General features: G+C 37.9%; 1 protein-coding gene and 1 pseudogene across 1 annotated transcript; one reads left to right on the top strand and one right to left on the bottom strand.

Moving 5' to 3' along the window:
- The first annotated feature begins 1,707 nt into the window (after window positions 1–1,707).
- LOC141346092 (arylamine N-acetyltransferase, pineal gland isozyme NAT-10) lies at window positions 1,708–6,520 on the top strand. Its single transcript, XM_073851006.1, has 2 exons — window positions 1,708–1,759; window positions 5,267–6,520. Exon 2 carries the CDS (start codon window positions 5,274–5,276, stop codon window positions 6,144–6,146), a length of 873 nt encoding a protein of 290 aa, XP_073707107.1. The 5' UTR covers window positions 1,708–1,759; window positions 5,267–5,273; the 3' UTR covers window positions 6,147–6,520.
- A 715-nt stretch (window positions 6,521–7,235) lies between these two features.
- The window catches only part of LOC141345129 (UDP-glucuronosyltransferase 2A2 pseudogene), a 14,108-nt pseudogene continuing 9,055 nt past the window's right edge, over window positions 7,236–12,288 (bottom strand).

Here is a 12,288-nt window from a genome sequence, read left to right on the forward strand (position 1 = left end):
GTGGTGTAATGGTGTGGGGGATATTTTCTTGGCACACTTTGGGCCCATTAGTACCAATTGAGCATCGTGTCAACGCCACAGCCTACCTGAGTATTGTTGCTGACCATGTCCATCCCTTTATCACCACAGTGTACCCATCTTCTGATGGCTACTTCCAGCAGGATAAAGCGCCATGTCATAAAGCGCGAATCATCTCAGACTGGTTTCTTGAACATGACAATGAGTTCACTGTACTCAAATGGCCTACACAGTCACCAGATCTCAATACAATAGAGCACCTTTGGGATGTGGTGGAACGGGAGATTCGCATCATGGATGTGCAGCTGACAAATCTGCAGCAACTGCGTGATGCTATCATGTCAATATGGACCAAAATCTCTGAGGAATACTTCCAGTACCTTGTTGAATCTATGCCACAAAGGATTAAGGCAGTTCTGAAGGCAAAAGGGGGTCCAACCCGGTACTAGTAAGGTGTACCTAATAAAGTGGCCGGTGAGTGTATAGATAAATGCTCTACTGTTTACAAGCAAAAATTGTTCATAACATTTCTAAACAAATATGTCATTGGATTTTGATTGGAGAGGACAGCGGGGCATGGACTTTTTCACAAGAGGAAGCATTTTTTATAGATTATAAACCAGAGGCAACGGTTTAAAGAAAAAAATGCCTTAATGATAGACACACAATACATTAATTCATAGACTGTAGTTGCATGGATTATTTGTGTATTATGATAATGTTTTTTTTATCAGCTGTTGACTCTTATTTTGGATCCATTGGTGAGCAAGTGATGGAATGACACATTTCTACAAATCTGATGAAGAAACAAACTCTACATCAACTCTGATGGTCTGAGGGTAAAGTAAAATATTCAGCAAAGCAGTTTTGGTCGAACTATTCTTTTACTTTTGAGTTTTGTACACAGTTTGATAAATCAAATTACTATATGTCATTTCACTAACAAGGACCACGCCACAACTATGCATTTGATACTTTATTAATTAAGACGAGATGAAAGAAATAGGAATAGAAAGTTCGAAAGGATTCTCTGAATTGGCTGATCGGGTAGTCTTGTCCAGGGAGACTCAGAGTGGGGGCTTCGTTTCTGTAGATCATATGTAGAGTTATTAGAAGACCCCCCCCCCCCCCGGGGGGGAATAAGAAGTGGGATGAATGGATGAGATAGAGGGAGAAGGGTGGGTGGGAACGAGAAACTGAGACAAACGGTTCAGAGAAGGTCAGTTCTGCATGGCCCTGCTCCCGAACTTTAGTTAACTCTTTAACCTCATTTATAATAATATCAATATAAGTTAGGTTGTCATTTCAATGTAACTGCAACTTCTATTAACAAATAGCAATATACCAATACACATAATAGCTGTCACACTGGTATACCACTGTACAAAGATCTGTAAACCCTACTTGCTCCCCTGTATGCAACAAAAAATGGCTTACTGGGAAAAAGACCCAGTGCTCCCTACTCAGTCCATCCCTGCATTTAATTAACACACAATAACATAATTCTGCAGTTTGAAACACATTAGTCATTATGCTGACTAGACATATTAAGATTTTTTTCTCACCTCCTGTTTTTAATAATTCATTTATTTAAAACTGTAACACTGCACTGTGGTTCAAGGGTTAACTCTCTGTTCTCCAGCATCTAGTCCCTCACTCTAAAGACATTCACTCAGAGTCTTAGTGACACTTGCTTCTCACTAGCAAATTCAACTGGACAACTCACTGGCTTCGTCTACTGGTAAGAGCATTTTTAATTAAATGAATTGTATTTATTTACTCATTGCTTATATATCTATTGATGTGTTATCACTTTTTAAATATGTGCTTTTTTGTATTTGTCTGTCTATGTATTTCTTTTAGTAGGTTGCTTTTTATCACTAATTTATGTTGCATTTTAAGTAACTGTTTATTCAAATATTAAAACGACAAAAATGCTCTGGTTTAGGTACATAAAATAATATTGTTCTCATTTTTTTAAATGGTTATCTTCTAATATATTTATATATTTTCTCTTGTTTTCCAGGATAAATATCAAAACAATATTTACTGTAGAAGTACAAATTTTAAAATAGTACAAACAAAAAATATCAAGTCGCTAAAGTTTTCTTAAACAGTTTAACACTAAAGAATGGGTCAATTCTGTTGAAGCCGAGCAACCAGCTTCAACAGGCAGAACTGCAAACACAATAAGCTTGTTTGAGATGACAAACAGCTCATCTTGAATGTAGATGAGAGCAGACGACTGCAGCCAGAAAAGGAACCAAATAAGAGCTGTCAGATCTCACTTCTCATAGCAGACAGGCAATGTACTTGAACAAATGCAAAATGCAATTATTAAAATATCACATTCACATCTTTTGTTTCAAATTAAGCGGATGCATTTGAAACGTATTTGATCTGATTAAGTTAACAGAATACCATTAGACAAGAACAAGATTTAGACATCTCATTTGTGAGCCTCGCCTGCTCAGCATGAATGTGAAAACAAGACTCACTGATGGCGATGTGTTGAAGAATCAGGTCTTCTGTTGATTGGGCCTCATGTATAATGCATATTTACAAATTATGATGGGCAATTTTTAAACTATTTTTACACAACGATTAGGGTCTAGGTTTAGGGCTGGGTCTTCGTGATTTTAGAAAGTCGGCAAATGATTGAAAAAAGCTCAACTCGCCAACCCTGAAAAGGGATACATCATGGGGCCTGTCCCAATACCAACACTTGTTGGGCCTCATTTATAAAGTGTGCATACACTCAGATTTGAGTGTGCATGCGCTTAAATCCATGCCAACACTCAAATAAAAAAACTGCCTTTGACCAGGGGCGGCTGGCCCATGGTGGGCGATAGTGCATCGCCCTCCTTGAGCCACACGAAAAAAGAGAGGAGAAAAAGAGTCTTATTTTGCTAGTCCTAGTCTGCATATTACTGTACAATCAACAGCCTGAATGTCACTTTCAAACCTAAAACCCCGCCCCCTTGGGGCGATCTCAGTCAGATTGAAAATCGCCCCAGCCGGTCTCATAGAGTTATATTGTGAGATTTTTTTTTTCAAATTTTGAACCCTACAATGCATTTCAATGGGCACCGGGAGGGCTCGCCCCAACGTGATTTCGTAATACGCACTGATGCGTGCTCGAAGATGTACAGCACGCACGCGTGTAGCGAGACGTCTGAATGCATTGGCCATGCTTTCAATGGAGAGGGAACTTGTCAGGAACATGCCTGATTTTAATGAGAGGGTAATTGATCACTTTGCCTGCTTAAAAGAGAGGCGAGCAAAATTTCAATACAAGTGATGTGTGTTATTAAATGGTGAATTGTTTATGTTATCACGGCCGTAGCCAGCTATGAGGTCACCGAGGTCCGGACCTCGGTCATTTTTTATATTCAAAAATAAAATGTCAAGCTCTTCGAATGATTATTTAGCCGTTTAAACCACCTCATATCACATGAGTGTTTGCAATTCATGTTGCTACGAGAAGCTAGCGCAGTGATAGGGGCTTGAGAACGCGTTGAGTGAGAGCGCGGGTGCAGCAGCCTCCGTTTGTTGCCAGATCCACCTATTATACGTGTTTTTTGACTCGTTTGTCCAATTTAGTGTGACACTTTGGGACGTTTATAAAGTGGAAAGTTGAACGTTAGTTTTATGTCAGTGTCATTATTCTAACGTTATTTTTATAACTTGTTATAAAATAAAAATTCCCTCAGCTAAAAAAAAACGAACTTTCCATGTAAAACATTATACTGAATAAAAAATCTTTCACAATCATCTACATGTCTGTCTATTTTGAAGTTTAGGCTATATGTAGTGCATTTGTGGGTGTTATTATAGCACAATTCTTAACACCTCACTAATTTTCAAACCCTGGTTACGGCCTTGTATGTTATATGTTGTATTCTCCAAATGTTGAATTTTAAATAGTTGTATTGATTGCATATTGGCAGCCAAATTTATACTGAATATGTTCTGGAAAGATTTGATTAATTACAGTTTTAATATGAGAAATAAAAAGTCTTTAATTGTAAAGCAGTATGGCTTTTTTTTTTTTTACTCTTAGAGGGCAAACTAGTTGATGACAATGTGTCTCTTGATGGCCATGGTGGAAGTGTTTCAGTGTATTTGAGACCATTGCGATAAATTTAATATAGCTATTCAAAATACTGTACAGTTTGTACAATTCATGCCTGATGTTGCCATCTAGGAACAGGGAAACCAAATCAAACAATGCAATGTAATGCTGTAAAGTTGGCTATCTGAATTTTATCATTTTACCCATTAAAGCGGTTATCTTTGCCAAAATCGGAACAGTTGCCCCCCCAGAGATATTTGTCAGGAGCCGCCACTGCCTTTGACGTGGAAAAGTACTTAGCGTAACAGGGTCTGAGCAGACAGGGACTGAGTACACACTTTTTCTTGTCAGAGTACTGCAGGTTTTTGGAAATGTAAGCTATTCTTGTAGCTCACTTTGGACATTGACTGGTGACCTTTCATATATTAAAAGATTAGAATTAATTGATGTTTTTTAATGATCTTTTATAATGATGTTAATTAGAAAGTCATTTAAGGCACAAAACAAAGTTCAAGATCATTAGCGATTAATATATTTCACGTCTGAAAGAGAGGCATGGTGTGTTTTCTGTGCATACACTCATGAATCCCACGTACACATATTTGAGAGATAGTCCTAAGATCAAATTCAGGATGGTGTCTTGGCCACTTGAGATGCAGATGACAGGAAATAAGTGTGCAAGACTGTCCGAGATCTGAAAAATGCTAAAGCTCAGCACATTTAACGCACATTAAATTCAATCTCCAAAAATAACGCTTGAGTATTATTTGAGGCTAAGTCTATGTAAGTTAAATTAATTAAATATTACATATAATTTGATGGTAAACAACTGTATGTGTATTGTAAAACATTTGCAACTGCAAACTACTTTTTATCTCTTAATTAGAAGCACCTTAATTAATAAATGTAGTCTTCTGTTACACGATTGTCTGAATAGACATTGAGAAGTTGATTCTAAAAGTGCTGAAAATCTAAATACATAAATAACTGCTTGCAATTTTTACACAATGATGTAGTGTGTCCAATGCCACAGTATTGATACTTTTCAGGAAAACATACCATCAACTGGTGTACATAGACGTAGTTGTCACTGTGCATCAAAAAGTATTTTATAAGGGAGGGGAAATTCATATTTTAGCTTAAAACTGTTTTTTTTTGCATTGTTTCTTGAAGGAATCGAATGGATCTGCAAGGCTATTTCAACAGGATTGGGTTTACTGGTCCATACGACAAACCTGACCTAGACACCCTACGCACCCTCCATAAGCTGCATGTTATGACTATTCCATTTGAGAACCTCAGCATCCATTGTGGGGAGAAGAACACGACGGACCTGAACGTCATCTATGAAAAATTAGTCATGAGCAAACGGGGAGGCTGGTGTTGTGAAAACAACCTCTTGTTCTCATGGGTCCTAAAGGAGATGGGTTACAAATACACCACACTAGGCTCCAAGGTGTTTAACAAGTTCCAAAATAATTTCTACCATGTTGACTCTCATCTCATCAATATGGTGGAGATCGACGGGAAACCTTACATTACCGACGTGAGCTATGGAGTATCATGCCAACTGTGGTATCCCCTAGAAATGATCTCGGGTAAAGATCAGCCGCAGCCTCCAGGTGTGTTCCGCCTACTAAACGATGGAATGACATGGGTTCTGGAGAAGACTTCAAGAAAGCAAGTGGTCAAAGATAAGGGCTATGCCAATTCTAGCCTCATTGACAAACGTCTGATAAAGATAATGTATTGCTTCCCATTAACACCCCGTGATAAGGAGCATTTCGTGGAGACCCTGGATTGCTTGCAGACCAGTCCAGATTCTCGGTTTGTGCTAAAGTCCATTTGCTCCCTTCAGACGCCCAACGGCTTCAGAGCTCTGATTGGCTGGACTTACAGCGAAATCACATACAACCCAGAAGAGGACTCTGACGTGGTGGACATGCAGGAAGTCCCTGACTGTGAAATAGAAGCTGTGCTGAAGGAAAAGTTTAATGTGGTGTTAGTTAATAAGTTCAAACCTAAAAACAACAAAGCTAATTATTGCATGTAATACTTAGAAGAAGTGTTGTACTATGGCCCACAAGTTATGCATAAGTATTGTCATGCATCTTGTCACTAGAGAGGGAAAACCATTAAATCCACATCAATACTTTTTAATGCCCTAGATTTCAATAGCTGTCAAATGAGAAAGACTTGTCTGCCAAATGGTGTAGTTATGGCATCTACCAGCAGGGGCTGACAGGGGCATGAAACCTTGTTCACTTGAACAAAAACACACACACATGCTTGCTTGAAAGTTTTTTTTTAGGATATGACACCAGTTTAGCCAGTAAGAAGAGTTTGTGTGAAAGCCTGTTGTGCCCTGAATGCAGCAGTGTTTCTGTGTTTGTCCTATGATTTCAGAAAAGATTTAACATAAACATAGAATCAATGTACTGCTAAAGATTATTAAAAAATAAATAAATATTGACTCATGTTTGTCTCAGTGATTGTTAGAAACATGTATGCTCTAAAACATTGCATTTATCACTCCTTTAACCTATAATCTAATTAAAATGTTATCTCTTCTCTTACTAATAAAGTCTGTAAATGTTTGCCTAGCCTGCTGATGAAATAGGATGTAGATAGCATTGTGAGTTAAAACTGGTTACTAACAGGTCATGTTAATATGTAAATTAAGCAGATTTGAGTTTACAGCAGTTAAGTCGTTTACAGAAAACATGAACTTTTCTTCAAATATCACTAAATGCATGGAATAAATAAATTATACTTGCAAAATATGTTTAAATAGTCAATTTATAACAGAAGGAACCTGCATGTACAGTATGTTGATTACAATACTTAGCCGCTGCAGAATATATTTGAATTGATATAAAATGACATTTATTTTAAAGTCATGTATCTTTTTTAACATTCAAATGTTTTTAAGGTAGAATTTTACAGGGTTGAAAGTCAGAGTAAACTGGCTATTATTATTATGTCAAATAATAACTAGTAATATGAATAAGTAATGTTTATATATAAATAATACAATGTTTGTATTATTAAGACCAAATCAGATACATAAAACATTTTAGTAAAAAAAAAAAAAAAAAACTATAGTACATAAGAAAGCAGAATTTGAATTTTATATATTCAATATATTTATTATTCTGAAATTAATCATGAAAGTCCAAATTGTCTGAGATTCTAATGGACTTTCTGATTCTTTTGCAACAATTCTGATTCTTTTATTTCCATATCTGCTTACTAAAAATACATTTACATCAATTCATTTAGCAGGCTTTTTATCCAAAGCGATTCATCAAAAAGAGAAAATAAACACGAGAAGTGAAAGTAATAGAAAGTTTCAGACCTTGTTTAGAGTTGTATAGCTAGAACAAGGAAGGGATTAAGGAATAGTGAAAGCATAGATGCAGTGTGTCAGTAAGTGCATCTATGTTTCTTTCTTTACTACTTATGCAATGAACAGCACACTGAACTTGGTACAATGATTAAAGGAACTGTATGTAAGAAATTTATTTCAGTTAATCATAAAATGGACCTGACCTGACATGTCACTAGACATTAAGAAATCATGTTCAATTCAAATACTTATATCACTGACAACAGTGGTCCGGCCAGGATATTGTCATTTAAAAGTGAGAGTTGCAGCCCACAACTGATGTTATTGTTGTCATTTTGTGTTTTGGTCTGAGGCTCCACCCTCCAGCTATCAACTAATCACAAAGTCAGTAGAGTTTCGTCATCCGGGTTGCCAGCTCAGCTGCAGCTATGAACGTGTCGGAAAAAACATGTATAACGTTACGAAACCTAAAAGATCTCGTTATGAATCCAAAATATGTTGTGACAAAGTCCGAAATAAAACAAGGATTTGTATAGGAGATGCCTTTGAAAGATGGAGACAGCTGAAAACGGAGAAGAATTTGAAGACAGACGCCAAAGTTGCTAATTTTCTCCTGGACTGGTAAGATTTATCTATGTTTGGCTAACTTTGCTTCCGTACACAGTGGATTTTCCACGGTCAGCCGTGCTAAATGCGTTCATAAAAAGCTTTATATCGCACCACTAGCAGGGTATGAAAACAATCTATGTTCCTACTGAAATGTGGTATTACACTGTGTCTACACTGGACGCGGCAGCAGATTACTGTCGGGGATTTGCCGTGTCGCGCCACATCCAGTGTAGACAGCATAATAGGTTCTATTGTATTTTGTCGCGTCGCACCGCGCCGCTAGCGTCCGGTGTAGACACGGTGTTACAGTACATCTTTACGAAATATTTGGCCAATCGGCATTAGTATATTTTTGTGATACATAATTACACTCGTCACTTGCCATTGGCAGCTCCTTGTAGCAGCCTACGTTCCTGCTGGATCCTGCAGCTTAGCTGGCAACCTGGAGTCAAGGGGGAGAGGGAGGGGATACACCGTTCTACAGTATTTTGAAAGTGATTGCAGTACCAGTTTTGGCCACAATCCTACATACGGTTCCTTTAACAATGACATTGTGTAAAGTCTGGCTCGAAAAGGTTAGGATATTGAGTTCAGGCTAGATGCTACTTGTCGTTCTTAATTGTTGAACCAAGTTTAGTTTAGTGCTCATTACATAAGTAGTAAAGTATAAGACTTGCATGTAAGAATAATCTAGTTCATATGGAAATGTTTCAGTCAGTTTTCCTTTTTCTGCTGCAGCACTTAACACACAGATATCTAATTGTAAAAAATATGGAGACGCTGAATATCGCAACAAGTGCTAACAATGTAAGTGCAACATCTACAGAGTAATAGGAGTACCATGGCAGTTTGTAGGATTCTGAACGAAGGTGAGCAGCACCTTTGTGTCTCATTACAAACTCAATCCAAAAGAGGGCATTGTCCAAAGGTTTAACTGGTGTGTCTCTGTGCAAATGAGAGAGTCTCTGCATGCTCAGTCTGTAGGATGCATCACTGATTACTTCCTGAATAGCCGTGCGCAATGTGTTTTTATCTAAAGTTGCGATGGTAAGTATCCTGGCTCCTCCCCTCTCTTGTAAACGAAGAAGATTGTCATACTGGTCAAAAAAGAGTGGAATTCCAACCACTGGAACACCATGATACAAAGCTTCTTGAAGCCCATTGGTTCCACCATGTGCAATAAAAACTTTAGTCTTTGGATGCCCTAGAAGATCGTTCTGTGGCATCCAGTCAACCAGTAATGTGTTGTTGCCCAAAGCAGATGGCCTTTTTCCAGTGTATCTCCAAATCACCTTTTGAGGAAGATGAGCAAAAGCAGCCGCTATTTCTGTTGTTACCTCTTCTGGTAGGTTACTGATAAATGACCCTAAAGACATGATTACAACTCCGTGCTCTCCAGAACTTTGCATGAAGATTTCCAGGTCTTGTGGAAGGGCCTTCGCTGGTTTGCACTGGAAGCCGCCAATGTAGATGATATTTGGCATTGTTGGACGTGGAAATTCAAAAACAAAGTCAACCCTCATTAGCCATATATCAGCCCCCTGGAGGAGTTCATGAAAACGTACAGGTGGATCAAAGTATTTGTCACAAAGTGCTTGGTATTGTGCCAAATTAAAATAGCCATATTGAAAGTACATTAACCAATAATACAAAACATTTTGTACTCGCTGAAAGAAGTTCATTTTGTCTGCATTTCTAGATCTTGTGATAGGAATGTAGGACAGTGGTGAAGGTGCGATCTCAAAATGTCCTTCTCCAGTAGTGATCCATCTCACATTATATACCATGGGTAACTTGAGTTTATGAGCCAGGAGAATGCCTGCACCCCATACCGGATCAGTGAGCACCAGATCGTACTGCTTTTCCTTAAATGTCTTCATAATTTCCACACTTTCAAACATGTTTGTTATAGACTGACATACCATTTCATTAATTTTATACATTTGATTAAGCGTATCAAAATACATCCAAACATGGTCCAGCCAGTTGATTTTTCCTCTTTCATAGTTGATTGCTTTGGAAACCATGTCTTCTACAAATTCTTCATCCATACCTTTGGTGTTAGGTATGGTTATAGAGCTGTAATAAGTTGAATTCTCTTTGATGAACCAGCTACTGGATGTGCGTAAAACATCAACGCTGTGTCCTTGACCATGTAAAGCCCTGATGATGACGTCCATGTTCAACCAGTGACTTCCCTCCAAAGGCACCACCAAGATTTTGCCACCATCACAAAGAGACCCAAAAAGTATTGTGACAGAAAACATGCTTATAGAAAACGGTGTCATCTTGCCTGTAAATGAAAACATAATTGGATTACATAAATATGGATTATATTATTATAGTATTGGGTTAATAATATTGTCGACACTGTGGAGTACTGGCATAAGTATGTAATAAGTAATGAAATAGCAGCCCAGTTAATTTGTGTGACAGTTAAAATCTGAAAGCCCTGCAAGCAATCTGGAAAAACAGTTCAGATGGTTCATTATATTACACAAAATTAATTTATTTAAAAAAATCTGAACAACAGTAGTTGATGCTTAACACAAACTTGTGAAGACAAATATCCCTGAAACCAGGCTGCTATCGGGTGCTAAAGCACTTTGATAAGGGAGTGGGAGCCTTTAGATAAACTTCCTTCTTTTATTGTGTGCAAGATTTCACCTTGTACACATGACAGTATACATCAAAGGTATTTCTATAATAAACAAACCAAATAGGGAAAAAATAACCTGTCAACATACTGTGAGAAGTGATTAATCTGCAAAGAAGGTGGTAGAGTGTGAGTGTTTGTTGTTAGAGTCAGTTCTGTTGTTTCGATTTATATTTGCTGCTAGGAAGGATTATTTCTCTTTTTATTTTTCTTCTTTCCATATAATTTGCTTGAATGATTGCACTTATTTGTAAGTAGAATAGCCGTTGGCTAAGAAGAAGCTTTTGATATTTGTATTGCTTGTTTAGTGCACTGAAGTGGCAAACTGTCCTGCAAACTGAAAATATCTGCGACTCTACCTGCGTGACTCCACCAAGCAAGTACACTCTCCACAGACTTTCCACAGCACATCCTACCCCTTTTGACCCCAGGATGTTCTTTGTGGACATCGGTCTGAACTCAGGACAGCAGAGACAAAATGGCTTAAATCACACGAACCATCAGACCTGAGTATGTATCGGTCTTTGCTTTCATCTTTCTCTGTTGAAGTCCATACTGCCAAATCTTCATATTTCCACAACAAGCTCAACAGCGCTTCAGACACACATAATCTCTTCAAAACATTACATTGTCTCCTCTGTCCCCCTCTACCACCTCTTTACTCTCTACATACTTCACAAACAAAACTAAATGCATCAGCAGTCAGTTAGCAGCTCAGTTCACAAAGGAACTCAAACCAACCACAATGTTAAAACTTCCCTCTTCTCTTCTGTACCCTCACTGAGGCAGAAGTATCGAAACTTCTCTCCAGCCATCCTACAACCTGCCCTCTAGACCCAATCCCATCACACCTTCTCCTAATAATCTCTCTTACACTGTTACCAGAATTTACACATATCAGAAGCACATCTACTGGTCACTGGGGTTCCTTAAGGATCCATTCTTGGACAACACAAGTCAAACACACCTATATGCAGACAGTCTAGTCTGCTCAGAGGATTACTTGTGCTCACCTGCCAAACCTCCAGGACCTTTACTCTTCTAAAGAGAAGAGACAGGCAGAAAGAATCATTGCAGATTCCACAGTCATATGCCACAACCTGCTGACCTTTTGAACTGCTGATTTCTGGACAATGCTACAGATCACAGCACCAGAACTTCCAGGCAATGCAGCTTTTTGCAATAGACAATATCCCTCATGAAATGTCACATGTCCTGTCAAATTCAAGTTCTTTGTCGAGGACTTTTATGCTGATATGTATTTGTGCTTTCTTTGGTCCCTGTGTTTAATTCCCTTTCTTTAGCTCTTAAGTTGTTCTTGGTTCTTGACAGTAAGCATTTAGTTCATTATTTAGGCCTATACAAATAAAACTTATTTTTGAGTAGTTTTAAAGCTTTCCAATTTTCTTTTTTGTCTTTTTTATGGCACCTTCTAACAGAACAAGAGCGTCACCTGCTCACATTATGTGTTGAGATTTCGGGACATCTGTGGTCAAGAGAAAATAATCTTATCAAATCTTATGCTTAAATTTCTGCAGTTGGAAGGAACATTCCTCATGAACATTTTTATTATTATTGTGT

Source organism: Garra rufa, chromosome 11 (assembly GCF_049309525.1).
Source record: "Garra rufa chromosome 11, GarRuf1.0, whole genome shotgun sequence".
NCBI lineage: Eukaryota > Metazoa > Chordata > Actinopteri > Cypriniformes > Cyprinidae > Garra > Garra rufa.

Coding starts and splice junctions, on each gene's coding strand:
- LOC141346092 (XM_073851006.1), top strand. CDS start 5,274: ATGGATCTGCAAGGCTATTTCAACAGGATTGGGTTTACTGGTCCATAC.